Genomic DNA, 21,519 nt, shown 5'->3' on the forward strand with positions numbered 1-21,519 from the left:
CCTAGGATGGACTGCGGTTCAATCCCCTGGTCTCCCATGTGGTTCCCCAAGCCAGGAACGATTTCTGAGCACATAGCCAGGAGTAACCCCTGAGCATCACCAGGTGTGCCCCCCCCCCAAAAAAAAACTAAAAAAAAAAAAAAAGAAATTATACAAATAGGTAGCAGTGACAAGAATAAATATCATTTCTTTCAATTGACCAAACCTTTTTTTAATCATGAATTAAAATTTGCATAAATCAACCTGATTAAATTATATATATATATATATATATATATATATATTTGTTGTTGTTGTTGTTGTTTTTGGGTCACACCCAGCGGTGCTCAGGGGTTTCTCCTGGCTGTCTGCTCAGAAATAGCTCCTGGCAGGCACGGGGGACCATATGGGACACCGGGATTCGAACCAACCACCTCTGGTCCTGGATCGGCTGCTTGCAAGGCAAATGCCGCTGTGCTATCTCTCCGGGCCCTGATTAAATTATATTTTAAAAGCATAATCAGCCTCTAAGTTTTGATATTTTTGTTTTTGTTTTTGCTTTTGGGCCACACCTGTGCTATCTCTCCAGCCCCCAGCCTCTAAGTTTAAGTGCTCTTCTTTTATTGGCAAACATAGTGATTGTATTTCTTGCAGTAATAAAATAATTTATTTTTTGTTTTTAATTTTAGAAACTTTTTTCAATCTTCAGTATTTCATTTTTCAAGTAAGGGCTATCACTGGAAAATATCACTGGAGAATCAATGTTATGAATTTGTTTTTTTTTTTTTTTTGGTTTTTGGGCCACACCCTGTGACGCTCAGGAGTTACTCCTGGCTATGCGCTCAGAAGTTGCTCCTGGCTTCTTGGGGGACCATATGGGACGCCGGGGGATCGAACCGCGGTCCGTGCGCAGGCAAGGCAGGCACCTTAGCTCCAGCGCCACCGCCCGGCCCCATGAATTTGTTAATTTATCAATTCTTTTAATTCAAACTGGTTAGTTGATATTGGCAATTAGGTTCAGTTAGTTTTTTTAAGTTTGTGTTAGACATGCAAGAAGATAAGCTATATATAGAATTATAGAAGTCTGTTCTCTCTCTCTTTTTTCTCCCCATTTAAAAATATAAACAAAAAAAAATAAAAATACAAACAAAAAAGAGTTTCTAGTGCCTTGCAAAGGAGGAAAATTATCATTGCTAAAACTGACCTTCAAACTCCCTTTGGGGATGTTTTTGTTCTGTTTTATTTTGGGGTGCCTATTTGGATAGACATTTTTAATATAACTTATATCTATATTACTAATAATTATATATAGTTATATAATATAATTATAATAATATTATTAATATTACTAACATTATAAAAGTGAGTCCACTTTTATAAGGAATCTACTCCCAACTTCTGCCTCGACCTTCCATAGTCTGTTATGATAATGATGACACCTCAGAGGCTGCAGAGGATTAGTAATTGCTCAGACTGTACCTCTTGCCCACTAGTTTGTGTGTGGGGGGGGCCCTCACATACTTCCCTCCAGTGCATCGTGCAGGGTCCTGAAGCCCCCCAGGGGGGCCCGGCCAGCAGGAATTAGCTGGAAAGGCTTCTCAGACGACCGCACTTCTATTTTGCTGAGTAGAAGCACAACCACACTGTAAAAAATCTGAGAGAGGTTAATAATAAAGACCCAAGGCAGCGTCTCACTGTTCAAGGGTGTCTTTATTGGCTACAGTTCCTTCTTAAATAGTGAAGGAGAAAAGGGGCAGTACAAAGGTGATGTCAATCATACTTTTGGCGCGAAGGCTCATAAGGAAGTGGGCAGTGGGCTAGGGGCAGGATGACCTTCAAGCTATGATGAACGTGCTGTTTCCATGGAAATTTCTAGTGACCTTCCAGCTGCATTCCTAATTGCTTAACTATCAGGAGGTGGTGCAAGATGTGCTTGCCTCAGTGATCATGAACAGACAATGTAGCATACACTTATTGATAACAGCCTAGTTCACTCCGGAATGTGGTCTTAAGGAGTGAGGCCTAGTTTCTGATAACTGTACCAGGCAGCTCTTACTCTCCTCCGGGCTTAGAGCTAAATTATGTCCTGCAGCTACACATTCTTTTCTCTTAGCTCAAAATTTTACAGCAAGACTGCATATAGCTTTTAGGTGAAAAGCTGGGCTATGGCAGAGAGAACAGCAAAATGTCCTCAAACAAGTCAGTTCCCAACATCTCCCCCTTTCTCTTCTAATAAAAGAAGGAAAGTCGTGAGCGGGTGGAAGAACCGTGTCTTAGGCATACAAGGTTTGACCAGGTCGGACACGGCCAAAGCCGCATTTAACAGGTGGCTACAAGCGCCGTGGGTGCGCGCAGAGATCCGAATTATGCGTTGTAGCCTTTTAGGGCCGTGCCCTAACTGGGACCTTGCTAATCCCGTCGTAGGTGTCTCCACAGCCGAGAGCACAAGTGCCGGAGCGAGCTCCGTCTGTTAGCTATGCGCTCTATCTCCTGGAAACTTAGTGGCTGGAAAGGCGGCTTGGTGACTAAAGCCAAGTTTTCACAGGAGTCACGCGGGGTTAGACGCTGGTAGTTAACCTGAATAGAGGTTTTTGCCTTTTCATCTACCTGGTTTTTAATAAAGGCAGTAATTTTGCGGAAAATCCATGGGCCAAGAGAAAAGAGCAGCATGAGGCTAATAAGAGGGCCCACAACGGTGGACAAGATTGTGTGGAGCCAAGGGGAAGAGAAAAACCAATCCTGGTACCAACCTTGTTCTTCATCGAAATGTTTTTCAAAATCTTTTATACCATCACCAATATGTTGAACGCTATCTCTAACTAAACCTGTTTTGTCTTTAAAAATACAACATTGTTCCTTAAGGGCTACACAGACTCCCCCTTTCTTCAAAAAAAAAGGAAACCAAATTAAGGCATGGTGGTTTTGCTGCACTATCTTTGCTAGGGATTTAACAATGTGCTTTAAGTGTTGTAAACTTAGTTTAAGTTTGTAAACATTATTAACAACAGTTATACTTAAGGCATTGACAGATTTTAGAGTATGAACCAATGAATAAATTATTGTGCTTACAGCGGTAGCACCCAGGCCTATGATTAAGGCTAGGGTGAGAGCAGGTTTGACAGGTAAGTTAGGCATTAAAACAATGAAAACACAGTAGTTTTAGGACTGAAAAAACAAATGTGAAACAATGTGGGGAGATAAACCAGTAAAACAGGCAAGAAACGTTAAATTGGGGGCAATTATGAACTGAAAGGAGGAATTAATGACAAGAATTTGATTACAATTTTCAATAGGGGGAATTATATTGGGTACCAAAAGGCAAAGTTCAAGTTTCACCACCTGTTTGAAGGTGATGCTGAAGTGAGGCTTGGGGCTGGATTGCAGAGCGAAGGGGTCAGAGACAGGCAGGAGGTTGCCAAAGCAGGCAGGGTCGGTGATGGTGGAGGCGTTGACCAGCTGTAGGATGAGGTTTGAGGTGGGTGAATAGCAGGTACCGAAGGCGTTTGCATCTGGGCGGAGGGCGGAAGCGTTGATCATGACAAGGATGAGCTGAGAAGAGGAGGGGGGGTCCCGAGGACAGCATGGGCTGGAAGGGTGGGGAAGCCGGCAGAGTCCTGAAGAGCTCAGGGCATGGGAGAGGTTGAGCTGACATAGCCAGTGTGTTCTGGGGAATGGGTGAATGGGCCAGGTTGTGGCAAAAATTGATTGGGGGTGGCTCACTTTTCCTCAGCACCCATGGCGAGGGCACAAAGGGCTACTTCCAGGATGGGTCAGGGGATGAGTGGGAGGGGGTTGGCTATGTATCCGGCACCATAAAAGGGGAAGGGAAGGAACCAGAGGTGTTGCCATCGTCTTGCAAGGGAGTGAAGTGGAGCAAACAAATTAATGAAGCCTTGGTGCGAAGGGGGTGGTTGGTGGCAGTGGGCATCAAGGACAGCCAGGCAGAGTACCAATTTCAGCATTTTCTTTAGGCAGAGTCAGTTAGAAACAGGTTCGCAGTAATGGCAGCTAGCAGGTGGGGTGGCAGGCTGTTTTGAAGTGGGTGAAGATAGGACTGCAGGAAGCTGTAGGAGGTCTATAAGAAAACAACTTGGCAGGAGGTAAAATGATTATTTGTGAATGCCACAGGAATGCCTTCTGACTTTTGCCAGACTTTAGCACTTTTTTTTTTTTTTTTTTTTTTTTTTTTTTTTTTGTGGTTTTCGGGTCACACCCGGCAGTGCTCAGGGTTTTTTTTCCTGGCTCCGTGCTCAGAAATTGCAGGCACGGGGGACCATATGGGACGCCGGGTTTAAAAAATCTTATAATTAATGATAGCCAATTGTTCAAAAGCCTTTAAACTGAACTTAAATGATTTTTTTTTTTAAACTTCTTAGTTATTATTTTAAAGCTAGATGCTTCTTTTTCTAGCCACATTTGGCCTTATAGTATTGGCCTTAACTACACACAGCAGAAAAACTGGGGATTGCAAAGTCCAGAAATTCTCCAGGAAAAAGTTATTCCTGATGGCCATTTGAGAAATTTTTGGGGTTTACCATCCCCTACCTTTTTTGCCATGCTGATAGAACAAAGCTAGCTGAGCACAGGATTTTTGGCAGGATTTCACAGTTTGTTAGATGACGAGACTAAGCCAGGTAAAAAAAAATTAATTGAAATTTTAAAAATGGATAAGGCTTTAAAAATTGTATTTATATGAAATGCAAAAATAACAAATAGACAGACAGAACAAACACAAAACACAACATTGTGGCCACTTTCACGCATAACACACACATGAACAGACAAGAGGACTTATTCAAAATTTGCATTGGAAAAATTGACAAGCGCTTTTAAATATTTAGCCGGCATGTTTGTAAAAAATTGTTAACGTAGCTGGAGTGGAACTGCTGAAAATAAATTTTAAGGTTTAGCTTTAACACAAAACATTTTTAAAACAATTGTAATTTAAAGTTGAAAACATAAAGTAAAATGTTAGCAGTTAAAATTTTGTTAAGTAAATTGCTTAGTGAGCACTGTAGAAGGAGTCTGCACTCTGAAGTATGATATCATTTGCTGTAAAGGAACAGGTTTGTTATAAATTGGTTTTACAGTAGAATAGTAAGACAGCTGTAATAAAGTGTTAAAATTTTTATGATTAAACACAAGAGTATGAACTATGATTATTAAAGGTATAAAAAACTGACTTTAAAAAACAACTGTTTTTACTTTGAAGACTTAAAGTGAATAATTTGTAAAAAATATTAGATACCAAATTGACAAAATGTTTAGACATTATAAAATATAGTTAAAGACATTTGATGCATTTACACACCTAGAGCTTAAGACCAAAATTATTTTTAATACTTGTTAATTTGCTTATAAAATTTAGTTACTTTTATGATACTAATTAACAATATTATTTTAAAAAGGGCTAACCACAACATGAACAGAGACAACTTAAGATTAAACTTGGAAAATGCAAAATTATTTGTACTTACCTTTGAGTTTAAAATTAAGCTTGAAATTAAGAAAAGAAATAAAGCTACTTAAGGTTTAAGTTTATGAACAATAATTTATGAACAAATTTATTTAACTAGTTATTATATTGTTTTTTTTTTTATTGAAATGGCTTTTATGCCACTATTTGAACTGCCTAACCACTTTTAAGGTTTAGATTATTTGGTTTAAGTTTTTCAAATGGCAATGCTATTTTGCTATATTTATATGCATTCAAAAGAGCTTAGGCTTAGCTTAGAGTTTTGGAATGTTTATACATTATTGTTAAGGAAGGCTGACCAACTTATTTTGCTCACTTGTATTATTTTAGTTCTTAAAAAATTAACTTTCTAAACATGTGCAGTAATTTTAACAAAGGAGTTTTGCTTTTTTTTTTTTTTTTTTCAATGCAGAGGTAAGAAAGACACCTGTGTTATATTTACAAATTATTCCTCAAAAACAAAGTTAAAAATGTTACAAAATGTTATTTAAACGCAGATTAAGGAGCTTAAACTATTAAAAAATGCCCATGACATGAACTATTTTACAAACTTCATATACTTTTAAGATTAAAAATAATTTTAAAAAAGACTTAAATTTTAATATTTGTGTGTTTGTTTAAGTTTTAAAGCACGAAAAGGTTTTTTGTTTACTGATAATTTGTTATTACAAGTAACAGAATTATGACCTTACTTTAAAATTTTTGAGAGGCATGAACAAGGGTGTTTATTGCTGTTATTTTCCTGTTGCTGTGACACAGACTTTGGAGAGTGACTCAGGCACAGAGCTGCTGACAAGCTAGGGTTTGGAAAATGTACACTGCGCCTTTAAAAGCTTAGAGGCCGAGCTTACAGCGCAGGGAAGAGAGAAAAAAAAAAAAAACGGCGGGCTTTTTTTTTTTTTTTTTTTTTTTTTTTTTTGCATTTTAGCTACATAGAAACTTAGTTTTAAAAACAGGTACGTCACCTTTGCGTAGGTTAAACTTATTATGACATTTTGTAACACATTTAAGACTTTTTAATTTTACCAACTGTGGCCTTTATACTTAGAAAAACATTTCAACTTAGGCATCCCAACTCAGGAAAAGGGAACAGTTGTAGCACCAGAGAGACAATTATAAAAGCCTGAGGGAAGATAGGCATTTGTATAGTAAGGGATGGGAGGTTTTCGCCCTGCTCGCTGAATTTTGCTGAAGCTGCCGCATGGCCAAGAGGGGGGGGGGGGGGAGTAGCAAAAGTTTGTTGTCAACGTGTGGAACCGGGTTTAAGCTGGGATTTGGAAAATGGGCGCTGTCCCTTTAAGGTGAAGCCAGCGATGAGCTCAGAGATTAGAATGTGTGCTTGCTTGCTGGAAGGAAAGATTTTACTGCGGAGAAAAAGTTAACTTTGCAAGAGTTCAGCTTTTCAGCGGGGGAGACAGCGCCGCCCCCAATAGATTTCAATCAGGAGAGCGTGTAAGGGGCTGGGGTCACACGGCTTGAAACAGCTGTGAGGCTTTTCCAATTAAAGGCTTTGTATTGTTGCAATTGCTGGTTAAGGAGGGGAGTTGGTGGAACAGGGACGGAGCTGAAGCTAGGGAAGTGAAGGGCTGTTTAGGATTTTGCACAGAGGGTGCAGCGGCAGAAGTAAAGATGAAGGGTCAGAAGAGGAAGGAAACTGAGAGACAGAGTTAGAGCGAGAGGGAGCCCAGGAACACTAGATTTTTGGCAAACATCATGAACAAATATTAAGAAATTACAAATATCTTTTTTGGTAACCTCTATATGTCTGGCTTTCAACTCAGACTGTATATATTTAATGAATTTAAGTTCAGTACTCAAAGAATTACCCATGGTAGCGTATCCTATGGGTTAAGCCCCAAAAGCCAATCAGGGGCGGCGATCGGAACGACTGGAAAAACTGCAGTTTAAATATTTGATTAAGGCTAACTCGTTTCAACGCTTACCCTGATGAGGTAATTTCCGCGATTTACGAAGGAGCTCTAGACTCGCCGACCTGTAGTCGTTCGGAGTGTGGCGGTGATCTTCGAGCCCAGCGTTGGGCGCCAAAATGCAGGGTCCTGAAGCCCCCCAGGGGGGCCCGGCCAGCAGGAATTAGCTGGAAAGGCTTCTCAGACGACCGCACTTCTATTTTGCTGAGTAGAAGCACAACCACACTGTAAAAAATCTGAGAGAGGTTAATAATAAAGACCCAAGGCAGCGTCTCACTGTTCAAGGGTGTCTTTATTGGCTACAGTTCCTTCTTAAATAGTGAAGGAGAAAAGGGGCAGTACAAAGGTGATGTCAATCATACTTTTGGCGCGAAGGCTCATAAGGAAGTGGGCAGTGGGCTAGGGGCAGGATGACCTTCAAGCTATGATGAACGTGCTGTTTCCATGGAAATTTCTAGTGACCTTCCAGCTGCATTCCTAATTGCTTAACTATCAGGAGGTGGTGCAAGATGTGCTTGCCTCAGTGATCATGAACAGACAATGTAGCATACACTTATTGATAACAGCCTAGTTCACTCCGGAATGTGGTCTTAAGGAGTGAGGCCTAGTTTCTGATAACTGTACCAGGCAGCTCTTACTCTCCTCCGGGCTTAGAGCTAAATTATGTCCTGCAGCTACACATTCTTTTCTCTTAGCTCAAAATTTTACAGCAAGACTGCATATAGCTTTTAGGTGAAAAGCTGGGCTATGGCAGAGAGAACAGCAAAATGTCCTCAAACAAGTCAGTTCCCAACAGCATCGGTGCTCTCACCTTCATCCTGTGTGCCCCAAGGATCAGCATCGAAACAGTCTTGGTGGTGAATTGTCTTGAAATTGATGGCCAGGAATTCGATGCTGACATAGGCAGTACCTGAGAGACTGGAGATGTCCATTTTCAGCCTAACACTACTTGTTTCTTGCAGGGTCTCTCATCTATGTGGTATATATATTTTCTCATTCAACAAACATCCATGAATAAATCTGTAAGGTTATAACAAGTCACTGGAAACCATTCAGGTGTTTTGAAGTCATTGACTCTTAAGAAAACGTTTCTAATAAAACTACGAGCTTCTGTGTGAAAGAAAACTTAAATAGAGCTTCGGGGCTTGGATTGTATTAGGCTCAACATTTTTACATAATCATTTAGTGTGAAATTTGATCAATATATAAGGCCTACTTAAAGTCTAGAATGACTGTTAGATAATGTAGAGCTTTTATACTTTTCTTATTTTCCTTGTTCTTAGGAAACCAATTTAGAAGGTATTCCCATAATATATATTATTTTAATGTGTTTAACTGAATATTTATCCAAAGGACAAGAAATGTTCCTTGAACAACAGCATGATTTCAAGGTTTAATAGTTTTGTCAGTCTGCATTGGAAACTTCTGATTTTATAAGCTTATTAATTTATGTTATCTCTTCCACATATGTAATTGAGTCAATAGTATTGTTTTTGAAAAAGTAGAACCATTTCCTGATTTCTGTTCTTTGGTTTTCTTGCAGGACTGAGTATGTAGTACTCCAACAATGTTGCTATTAATTTTATAACCTTGAGCTCATCTAAATCTAATGTAATTCTGATAGAATTAGGTTTATAAAAGGCCTTTGTTTTTTACTTTATATAAAATTTGAAACATTCTTATGCATACTATATTAAAAGTAAATATGTACAATTACCATTTGGGAAAAACTAAATCCTCATTTCCCTGTTTTGTATAATGGCCTTTGCTTATTTGCTTATCTTTGATCCAATGATTTATGATTTGTGTGTGTGTGTGTGCTATACCTGGTTATGCACAGGACTTACTCTTGGCTTGGCACTCAGGAATTACTCCTGACAGTGCTCAGTGAATTATATGGGATGCTGGGCTTGAACATGGGTCTGCTGTATACAAGGCAAGTTCCCTACCCACATCTCTCCAGCCCCAGTGTTTTTAATTAAAAGTCAAGTCTTCTGGTACAAAACAAGTATTTGTAAAATTTAAAGTACTTATATAGCAAAGATTGTGTATTACACTTCTGTAAATTAAAAAATCAGTTTTTGAAAAGACATGTAAATCTCTAAGACTTGGGGCCGGCGAGGTGGCGCTAGAGGTAAGGTGTCTGCCTTGCAAGCACTAGCCAAAGAAGGACCGCGGTTCGATTCCCCTAGCGGCCCATATGGTGCCCCCAAGCCAGGGGCAATTTCTGAGCGCTTAGCCAGGAGTAACCCCTGAGTATCAAATGGGTGTGGCCCGAAAAACCAAAAATAAATAAATAAATAAATAAATAAATAAAATCTCTAAGACTTTTGAGAAAGAGACATCAAAGGTGACTGTTATATTGTAATTTTTCAGTAGTATAAACTGGTATTAAAGATTAGAATCTGCTTTTGATTTTTGGGTTACAGCTATTGTGCTCACAGCTTATTCCAGGTTCTGCACTCAGGGATTATTCCTGGCATTTCTCTGAGGCTGTTTGTGGTGCCAGCGATTGAACCCATGTTAGCTATGTGCAAAGAAAGCCTCTTAGTCACTTTACTATCTCTCTGACCCATATTTGGCTTTGCCTTTATTTATTTTTTGTTTGGGGACCACAACTAGTTGTGCTTATTTACTCCTGATTCTGCCCAGAGATACTCAGGAGAACATATGTGGTGTCAGAAGTCAAACTGGGATCAGCTGCATATAGGACAAGTGACTTAGCTACTTTGAATACTAATATTGTTAAGTCACATAGTTAAAATAGTGTTAAATTGGTATACAAAGTTACTGTACTGCATTGGCTATTCCTAATTTTTTGCCCCTAATTTTTTGTAAACAATATGGTTTATAAAACTGTTACTGGTATGGTTTTATATATAAAATTTCAACACTACATATTGAATGTCTACTTCTTTCTGCCTTCATTCCTTTTTCTTCCTCACACTCTCTTATTCTTTCCTGTGGATAATAGTTCTCAGTCTGTTTCCTTTGTATTACCCTACCATATTTCTTTATGTGAGTGATCATTCAGTGTCTGTCACTTTCCTGGCTAACTTCACTCAGCATAATACTCTACAGATCTATCCACATAAAAGCAAATTCCATGATTTCACCTTTTCTTTCCTTCTTTTTTTAAAATTTTTTTGTTTTTGGGCCATACCTGGTGGCACTCAGGGGTTATTCCTTGTTCTGCACTCAGAAATTACTCCTGGCATGTTTAGAGGGCCATATGGGTGACTGGTGATTTAATCCAGGTCGGCACTTGCAAGGCAAACAACCTGCCTGCTGTGCTATCATTTCCTTCTTGATTTCACTTTTTCTTATAAATGAATAGTATTCCATTGTATTGTATATGTACCATAGATTTTTGCTCAGTCATCTTATTCTTGGACACTTGAGTTGGCAGATTTTGGCAATTGTGAATAGTGCTACAATGAACATAGTGCAACAATATTTTCTGAGTAGAGTTTTTGGACCCTTGGGTTGGTGCCAACAAGTAGAATTGCTGGGTCATGTGGAGTTCTACACACCTCATTGTTCTGGACATACCATCCTGCTTTCTTCCAGTGTAAGAATGAACAGCAGAATTGACTTTGGTTTGACAATCCTCAATATTTTTAGCTGTCTAGTACATACTCAATGTTGCTAAATAATATTCTGTGTTAATACTTTTGTGTTAGATTCTATAGTAGGTTGTACAAAACTCAGAATGAAAAGACTTTCCCTGAGAATATTATATTTTGTTGTATTGACAAGCACACAAATGCAAAATAATAAATTATTAATGATAAATTTAGTACAAAATGTTATAAGTGAATAACAAAAATAATAATAATAATATTTTATGGAATTATATATGTTTAGATGGATTTTCCACTCAAACTCTTCAAATATTCTTTCTAATACCACCATATTCCTGCTTCCCAACAACCAAGAATCTCACATCAGATTCCAGTGTTGCTAGGTTTAACTCTTCTTGGTTTTGTGTGTTTACATGCTACGCCCACTTTGGTGCTACTTAGCTTAGGATCAACTCTAAATACTTCCTGAATACTTCCATGTCCATTTGCTTTTCCAAACGCATTTCAAACTATCTCCTATGGGACATATGACTGTTGTTTCTTAGACTATTTCTTCTAAGGCTATATACATCCATGTGCACTTTAAACACGTGTGCTTTTGATTTTTGCTGTTGATTTTAGGTTAAAGATAAAAAACATCTATCAAGGATTTTTGATTAAAGGTGGAAAGCCACATCTTGGAACAGATGATACATTCCCTGCTTTCCTTGGAGCCTTTGCTGTGCCTTCTACCTGAACCAGCAGATTCTATACCTTCTTCCTAATATCCAGCAGATTCTATGCCTTATTCCTAAATCGCCAGATTGCCTGATCTCTGACAGATTTCTTCCTTAAAGAATCATTCCTGAAGCTGGAGAGATAGCACAGTGGTAGGGCATTTGCCTTGCTGTGTTAAGGCAGGACGAACAGTGGTTTGAATCCTGGCATCCCATGTGGTCCTCCATGCCTGCTAGGGGCGATTTCTGAGCGCAGAGCCAGGAGTAACCCCTGAGCGCTGCCGGGTGTGACCCCCCCCAAAAAATAATAATTCCTAACCTTGCCTTTATGTATTTTATTTGCAGACTGGAGAGAGAACTCAAAGGACTGAGTGCATCCCTGGCACTACATCCCTTGAGTACTTCTGGGATTGACTCATTATCTTCATTTATGTTCATAGCTCCCTTAAATACAAAAACAAAACCCCCAAAATGCCATTGTATCTGTATTTGGAATTTGTGGAAGTGATTCTATGAATTGAGCATAGGACCTCATACCTGTAAAGCATATGCTCTGCTACCACTAGCCTTTATCTTTGTGTTTGTAGTTCTTTGCATATAAACCAAGAAGATAATAATCTTTTTTGTTGTTGTTGATGCTTACTATAGTAATCCTAGTATACAAATCTAGATACGACTAGTTGCCAGATAATTCTGAGCTGCAATTATTGAATGAATGACTTTACTATCTGTATAGTAGGAATAGAGAAGGAGCATATTAATTTTCCAGGGGAGTTTTATAGGTACCCAAAGGGAGGTCTATATCTATGTGTAAGCAAATTCATGACTTCATTTTCCTAACAGTTGCATAATATTCAATGGTGTAGATGTACCACAAGTTCTCTATTCACTCATCTGTTCTTAGGTACTTAGGTTGTTTCCAATTCTGGCTATTGTAAATAATGTTTGAGTTTACAGGATAGAAAACCTTTCTGGGATTTAATGACAATGGATGATGAGGCAGAAGGATTAGCATTTGCAATGTTCTGAACTTGGGAGAGCATCACATGTTTGTCTAGGGAGCTATTAAGTCTTATTTTTATTTCTAGAGTATGAATTTTGAGTGGTGGAGTAGAAGAAGATGATACTTTACTGTAAGATAGGAAAATAATGAGCATTTTTATAATGGTATGTAGATGCAAACTAATTAAGAAATTAGTTGAAATAAATTGGGTCAAGATCAGAACCTTTTTTTTTTTTTTACAATTTTTTTATTGAATTACCATGACCTAATAAGTTTTTGATAGTTGGATTCACCAGTGTGCATTTCCTGCCACCAGTGTGCCCCTCTCCTTATTCCCTCAGCCCGATTGATTCAATGGCAGACAATTTTCTTTCTCTTTTTTCTTTTAAACATTATTACTTGCAATACTGTTACTGAAAGGTTATCATTCATATCACTTTACTTCCTTTCTGTACCTATTTCTTGTCGAGAATGATCATACCCAACTCTCATTGTCACAGTGTCCCTTCTCTGCCCTAACTGTATTCCCCTGCTCTTGTGTGTCAAGCTTTCTACTATGGATTGGTCCTCCCGGCCCTTGTCATTTTAATGATCTAGTGACTCTAGTCCCTGAGCAGAGGATGTTTCCCATTTCCTTGTAGGACAAGCACTTTTAAAAATAAAGTATGCTAAATTAGAAAAATTACATTATATTTTGCATAGTAAGGCTATACATGATATAGTAAGACTTGTTTCCAATATTTGTTATATATTTGTGTGAGTGTTAAATACTTAAGTGTGTATGCTGGGTTACAATGAGAAATGCATTACTGTGGTTGGAGTAAAAATAAATGTTGGTGTTAGGGAATCACTGATTATTTTAACCACTGTGGATGACATGATCAGATTTAAGACGTAACTCTTGATAAAGATCCAGAGAGGAGACTCATCTTCTCAAAGAAACAAATAGTGAAGTAAATTACTTGTACTAACCTAAGCGAAAGAGGCAGGCTAATAGGCAAGAGATCAAGTTAACCAGAATTTTATGTGAGAGGTGTTTTTTTGGAAGGATGATTCCCAGACAAATCTGGTTACAGGATGACTGAAAATACTAGTCATATCACTAGAATAACTTTATATATGTATTTTTTTGATCTACCTATTAGTCATCTGGTATGAAATGTTTCTCAGTTTTAGGATAAAAGGATCTTCTATAATATAGTTTGGTATTACAAATCTAAAAGTAGATTTTTCTTTCACTGGAGGTCATCAAAATAGGGGAGGAGTTAAATAAGTTCATTCAGTCCTTTGTCCTAACCTTGTCCTGGCTTTCTATTTGTCTTAACTTCTAGCAGGTACTAAAGCATGAGAAATCTTACACTTAAGTCCTCAGTGGAAAACTCTGTTTCCTCCTCCTCCTCTTTCTCCAAATTTCTTGCTCACTCCCCCCCTTTTTTCTTATGGTTTCTGGACCATACCCGGTGGTGCTTAGGGTCTTTGCTTAGAACTTGCTGCTGGTTGGCTTAGGACCATCTTAAGATGCTGGAGGATCAAACCCAGGTTGGTATGTGCAAGGAAAATTCCCTACCTGCTATGCTTCAGCTCCTCACCCTTTCTTTAAAGAAGGCTATTTGTTTTATTTTCTGCTTTGGGATCATGCCTAGCTCTGTGCCCAAACGCCACTTCTGCTAGTTCTCAGGGGACCATGCTGTGCTGAGGATAGAATCTGGGCCTTCTGCATACTTTTTTGGCTCTCTGCCCAACTCCGAGAAGGATATTATCTCAAGGTGAAAGGATTATAGAGTGTACTTAATTTTTCTAAAATTTCTATATAAAATTAATTTATTATGGCATTATAATAAATTTTAAATGAAAATTATATGGTAGATACACTACTATAATTTACATAATTATTGCTATATAAATACATATAAATATATTATGACATATTACAGATTGTTATAAAATATTGTTTTCTAGAATACATATTACTTTGGGAAACTTTTTTTTTTTTTGGTTTCTGGGCCACACCCGGAGGTGCTCAGGGGTTACTCCTGGCTGTCTGCTCAGAAATAGCTCCTGGCAGGCACGGGGGATCATATGGGACATGGGATTCGAACCAACCACCTTTGGTCCTGGATCAGCTGCTTGCAAGGCAAATGCCCCTGTGCTATCTCTCCGGGCCCAGGAAATTTTTTTCTTATATATTTTATTCTAGACAGTTAAAACAGGACCAGTTTAAACAGGAATAGAATGGGAACATATTTAATAATCTTACTGCCCAGAAAAAAAATGGCTGTTAATATTCTGAAGACTTTTGTTTTTGACACATAGATATTGGGTGCTGTATAATTATTATTTATTACATGTAGCAACATTTGTTATTTTATAACATATTAAGCATATAGAATGGACAGTATCTTATGCAACAAATACTTATTATAAATAAAAAGCTCAGATTTCTGGGAGCCAGAAAGGCCACTTAGTCTTGAGGGTAATGGAGGTGATAAACTGACAAACGTACACAATTCCTCAGCCAAAGTGGTAACCAGTATGTAGCACTAGTTAGATTTTGTCATGTGAGAATGCTGGAATGTGGACCTGCTTTTAAATTTTGTAAACTTTAAATTTCCAAGAGAAACTAGAGATCTATAAATGTTTACTTGTTTTGTTTTGTTTTGTTTTGGGCCACACCTTGTGACGCTCAGGGGTTACTCCTGGCTATGTGCTCAGAAATCACTCCTGGCTTGGAGGACCATATGGGATGCCATCCTAGGCTAGTGCGGGCAATGCAGAAGACTTACCACTTGTGCACCACTCTGGCCTCATTACTTGTTTTTCTAATCTTCCCCACATACCATAAGGCCATTTTGTACCAGTTTGCCACTTGAATAGATGTATCTTTTCCTATCAAGTTACCTTCCTTTCTTACTCCACCAGTGCATGACATTTCCTTTATTTTTCCCCACTTCTCATCAATAACGTTAGTGTTATCTTCTTTTAAAATACCTGGTATACACTTTATCTAGATTTTAAGGTAAAGATCAATCTATGAAGTGCTTTGTGTGGTACTTTTTAAAAAATTCCTTAGCAGTATCAATAGTTTCCCTAGAAACTGATAGAAGCTGTTGGCTTTTCAGTTTTTTCTTGACTTAAAAAAATGCCTTAATCTAAATGAAAGGATTCCAAGAAGTAAAAAATTGCAGAGGTCACATATAACCTCACTCATTTAACAAGTTTGACACTTCACAAGATTAACCTGGGTAGATGGTATTTCATTTAGCTCATCTGGCTGGCAAGTTGCTGGAAAGGCTTGATTTTGAATGCTGATGCATTAGTAGAAAGACTGTTTGAATCCCTACCAGTAAGTAGAGCAAAGTCATTTACTTCTCATTGTGTGGTGCTGAAGGGTTCTTGCCTTTTCAGATTATTTCATGACTATGAACAAGGCAAACTATAAAAAGATTTTACCAATCCTGTACTCTACACAGCCTCTTATTTTCTCTCTAAGATATGATTGCCAGTTGTTTTATTACATTTAAATAAGATGACTGAAAGAAAATTACTCAGAGCTCAATTCAATCTCTCTTTCTCTTTCTGTCTTCTCTCTTTCTCTTTCTTGCTCTCTCTCGCTCTCACTCTTGCTCTCTCTTGATCTCTTTCTCTCTTTTCCTTCCTCATTGATAAGGAGAATGTCCCAAGTGGTGTTCAGTAGGCCTGGGGCCTCTCTTGGCAGTTCTTGGCTAACCAGGCCAGCAGTTAATGCAAAAGCCTGAGGGTGCAGTATTGATTGGGCTCTCTCGTGCCAGAGATTACCTGGAACACCCCAGCTGTGGTTCAGGATTATGTCTGGTTATGCTTAAGACACCAGGGATCAAACTAAGGTCGACCATATGCATGGCATTTGCATTAGTCTTGTACTATCTGTGGATTCTCCTTTCTTTCATTTTGGTGGTTGGCCCACACTTCCATGATGTTCAAGGGTTACTACTTTATGGTGCTCATGAGGCCATCTGGTGCCAAGGATTGAACCCAGGGTCTCCTGCCTGGAAAGCATTTTGGTGTTTTGCGTGATCTCTCCTGCTTGGAAAACCATAGAATTCTTTCATTCAAACGAGCTTTAAAAATACTCTCTTTTATGGTTGGGCTTATGATTGATGGTAGCAGAAAAGATATAGAGCTGTGACTTTAAAGTACTTTAAGCAGAAACTTACTTGTTTTGTTTTGTTTTTGTCTATAGTTTTTGACGTGTTTTTGTTTTGGTCTGACTAGGAGGAGCCTGATCTGGTTAGTGCAATTTATGGCCGAGGGATAGCCTATGGAAAGAAGGGACTACATGTGAGTATGGAATAGCTATGCTTCCCATAGTGCCTACATGATTTGACATGGACTAGGGTTCAAGTACGGCAACTGGAGTTCATTGAGCTCTCATAGAACATGCAGTGATATTGCTTCAATTCATGAATGAGAAAATGGCAATAGAGGATTTACTCAAGATTGGGTAGTTAGCAAGTGGTGGACAGAGCTTTATCACCAGACTCTCTGAAGTCAATTTTGCTATACTAACTTCTCCAAAAATGATAGCCTTTGCCTATCTAAACTTCCCTTTGTGATAAACTAGACTAACTTCCAAAAAATATCTTCATCAATAAAGATCAAGCCAGGCATCAGCACTGCAGTGGGACTTAGAATTCAAGTTCCTTCACTGTTATTCAAGGTTGAATAAGAGGACAGGATTTTTTGCAAAATTTTATTTTTATCATATAATAAACTTTCATACAGGAATATCTTTATAGATATAATCAAATTATTACCTCTATTTCTCAGAGGAGGAAGATTATAATAAGAAACAAGTACACAAATGAAAAGATTCTTGAAATAAGGTAGTAAATAAGGAAATAATCTAGGATATAGGCCATGAAGTTTTATAATCTTATATATTAAAAATACTCAAATGAAATATACTTTGGATGCTAGTCTATCAGAGACATTTTATATGTGTATACTTCTTAGATTTAGAGGATTAAGAAAGAACTTAGATTTGGGAAATACTAATTTAAAGGTAAAGATCAGGTATAAGCTACTTCCTTTTAATTATAATTTCTTAATTTTATATCTTAACCTGAAATTATGCAGCATGTATATATTTTTAATATAAGCTTAGAGTGACATTAACTTTGAGGTTTTTTTCTCCCACCTTATTTGACAGCAGCATTTTGTTTGTTAGTATCCGCTTACACATTCTGTAAGTTTTATGGATTCAGTGTTTAAATTTAAAACTTAAGTTTAGTAATCCTACTATCCTGCAACCTGTGATAGTTACCGTGGGCCAATGTTGATGAGTAGGTAGACTTAAATATTATCATTATAACCTACTTACCTTTGTAGATATCTTGTATAGTAGTTAAGCAATTTGTTTATTAATAAAGAAATGATTTATAACTTATTAGTGTTTTCAGAAAATCTATTCATCCTGATTTTGAGTAACATTTTATCTCATACTAAGCCAATGACTTTTCAAGGACATTAAGAATGCTGAGCTTGCTCTGTTTGAACTGAGTCGAGTAGTTACCTTGGAACCAGATCGTCCAGAGGTATTTGAGCAGCGAGCAGAAGTGAGTGTGGTTTTCTTTTCCCTCTGTCATTATTGGATTAGTTGAATATCAAGTTGAAAATCAGAATTTTTTTACTTTCGTTACTTGTAACTTTGATTTTCCTGTTGTTCTTCTCCATAATACATTTTTCTCCATATATAATTGCCTTTAAACATGTTTGAAACTATTAGAAAATTAGAGACTAAGTTTACTTAATAGTCATACTTAATATTAAAATATGAAATTATGATATGAGTTATCAGTAGTTATTGAAGAATTTCAATATGATATTTACTGTACTATGGCATACTCTAGAAAACTAATATGGCTGTATGATGAAAATGCATTAATAGCCAGTTAATACATGTGTGTATGTGTATGTGTGGATTTGTGTGATGTGTCTGTATAAACATGCTTATACTTCATTCTGTCTTGTTTTAGTATCATACCATGTGGTGTTCAGGTTGTAATCCTAGTTTAGTGCTCAGGGATTGGTCCCAGTGATGCTTTGGGGACCATGAGGTTTCAGGAGTCAAACCTGGAACAACACATGTGCTTTAGCCATGGGAGTTCTCTACACACCTCCTATGTAACTCTTACGATACCTATCTACTTAAAGGTTAGATCAGTTAAGGATGACTAAAACTAGACTTTGAAGGAACTCATGACTTGAGGTGGAGACAAAGAAGTAACATAGTTAAAGATGTTAGGAAGTATTCTTAAGACTAGACACCAAAAGGGAAAAAGAGTGTTGGGAGTATTTATATAACCTCACAAGGTGATGATTTGAGCTCAGATCTTATATTTTGAGAGGCAAACTCATATGGATTATCAGATTAGAGAAAGGTACTTGTGCCAAGGATATTCTTTTTAAATGTTTTTAAATTAAAGATATTCATTTTATTGTTTTCTTAAAATAACTGACATGTTTCATGTTAGATAATGTGTTTTAATGCACATTTTACCATGCCAAATGCTTTAGAATTGATATTAATGTATTTAACCTGATCAAATTAACTTTGGGGTAGTGGCGAGATCATACTGTAGGTAAGGTTCTTGCTTTACATGTGACTGACCTGGTTCTACTCTGGGCATCATACAGCCTCTGACCAGTGCTAGGAATATTTCTAGAGTGCAGTCAGGAGTAAACCTTGAACATTGACAGGTGTGGCCCAAAAATAGAAAATAGAAAACAAACAAAACTTAATGTTTGATTATCTGATTTTACAGTATTTCAAAGTCAAACTAAAGAAAAGAATTGTTTTTATTTATGTGAAGAAGCCTAGGATAAAGTCTTTCTTTATGGTCCCCGGAAAAGTTCTGCTCAGTGGCCATTGTTGCAGTCAGACTTCTGTAATTAGAGATCTTGGTTTGTGCACAGATTCTAGGACAGAGCATCTTCTGTTTTCACCTCATCATTAGGTGGTGAGATAGGGCAATCTGCCTTTAGATCAAGTTGTTGCTGTTTCCCCATTGTTCAGGTGTCATATGAACTTACCCTGGAGCAAGTTGGTGCCAGGGTCGTATTAGGGTCTCCCCTGGAGGTAGATTCCTGGTGCTGGTGTGGGGAACTATGCCACCAACTATTATTTTTACCTCATTGTCATGATGGTCTCTTCTTTGCCCTAGCTGCACTCCCTTTCTCTTTGTGGCAAGCTTCTTACCATAAACCAATTCTCTTGGTCCTTATCTCTATTGTCTTTGGGTATTCTTACCAAAATATTTTATATTTTTATAGTTTAAAACTGAGTGCTGTACTTCAATTTTTCTCCCACACCTGACTCTTTCTCAGCATAATACTCTCCATATGTATTGTGGTGTGGCTCATTGATTAGACGCAGTGTAAGGCTGCTACCCTTTGCTCTGTAGCTGCAGTCTTCTGAGAAGTGCACTGACCTGTGTGTGAAAACAGCCCTTCTGAGTCACAAAGCTTTTCTGACTGCTGTCTGACTTCTGCTTCAGTTTTTTGCACGTTTTTGTAATTTATCTGCTCTGTAATATGACTGTAAGGATCTGGTGATTTTAACTTGTTCTTCATTTCATGGAAATTTGTTGATATTTAATGTAACATTCAGTAGCTAATGTGGTCATCTGCACTGAGAGGTTGCTCATGCTCTTTCATTTTATGCTGTAATGTTAAAATTTTATGATAAAACATGAATTAAAGTAGTAATAAAACATTTAGCAGATTTAAAATCTGTGGATATAAAATAAAGTTTAATTGTATATTCTGAATGATACTGGGTTAGAGGAATAGATCAGGGTATCTTTTGTGGTGGTTAAACTTTAGTGTTAGATGGTTGATCATATTTAAACACATACAGAAGTAGGAATCCACTCTGACATGCCATAATATTAAACCATTAATTCAAGGGAAGTTTTTAAATTAAAAAAAATTCTCTCTGGGGCCAGAGAGATAGCCTAGCAGTTGGGGGCATTTGCCTTGCATGCAGCCAACCCAGGAGGGATCCAGTTCAATACCCAGTATTCCATATAGTCCCCTGAGCCTGCCAGGGGTGATTTCTGAATGCAGAGCCAGGAGTGACCCCTGAGTGCCTCTGGGTGTGGCCCAGAAACCAATCAATCAATACATAAAGTTTAAAAAAATTATCTGGAAAAAAAAAGCACAAATGACAACAATTACAAAACATAGTACAGTGGATTTTAGTTGTTTGGTTTTTTTAAGCCTGTTGTCCTATAAATTTATTTCATGGAGAATAAAATTTTTAAATATTGTGTTACACTATAAAAAGAAAAAACTAAAAATATACTGTTATTTAAGTGATTTCAGTTATTTAAACATTATAGTAATATCTATTTTCTGGCATTGGGTAGTAATGATAACTAATATTGTGAATTTTTGAGCTGTCATCTATGTGAGAGATTATTTTATGAGAAACTTATACTTCCTGAAGTCTATATTTAATGAACATAATTAATTTGTAAAAGTTTTCCAACTTATTATTATGTATACTACTAGTATATGAAGAGTGAGTTATTTGTTCTTCTAAAATATAACCCGAGACTAATATGATTCTTAAATTCTTAGGAACAGATTGCTCTTCTTTTCTCTTTCTGTGTTTTCATTCTTGACACTGCCTACGTCAATCATCCTCTCTTTTACTGCTTTCGCAGAGTAGAAAAATTTAAGGAACAAATTAAATTCAAAGTTTAGTTTGTTTGTCAGGATATAATGCTGGAGCTTAGTTGCATGACTATGGACATCTATTTTGAATCTCATAAGATCCTCTTGGTACACT

General features: G+C 37.4%; 1 protein-coding gene across 4 annotated transcripts in view; it reads left to right on the top strand.

Annotated features, from left to right (window-relative positions):
- The window catches only part of TTC13 (tetratricopeptide repeat domain 13), a 104,938-nt gene that overhangs the window by 23,195 nt on the left and 60,224 nt on the right, over positions 1-21,519 (top strand). For 2 of the 4 annotated variants that reach the window (XM_049789631.1, XM_049789632.1), the window contains exons 5-6: positions 16,938-17,003; positions 18,188-18,280. The exons of the other annotated variants lie outside the window; for them this stretch is intronic. In XM_049789631.1, the coding sequence (XP_049645588.1) occupies positions 16,938-17,003; positions 18,188-18,280 (159 nt within the window). The remainder of the gene's footprint in view (positions 1-16,937; positions 17,004-18,187; positions 18,281-21,519) is intronic. 4 annotated transcript variants of the gene reach the window in all.

This window comes from Suncus etruscus, chromosome 15, assembly GCF_024139225.1.
Source record: "Suncus etruscus isolate mSunEtr1 chromosome 15, mSunEtr1.pri.cur, whole genome shotgun sequence".
Taxonomy (NCBI): Eukaryota; Metazoa; Chordata; class Mammalia; order Eulipotyphla; family Soricidae; genus Suncus; species Suncus etruscus.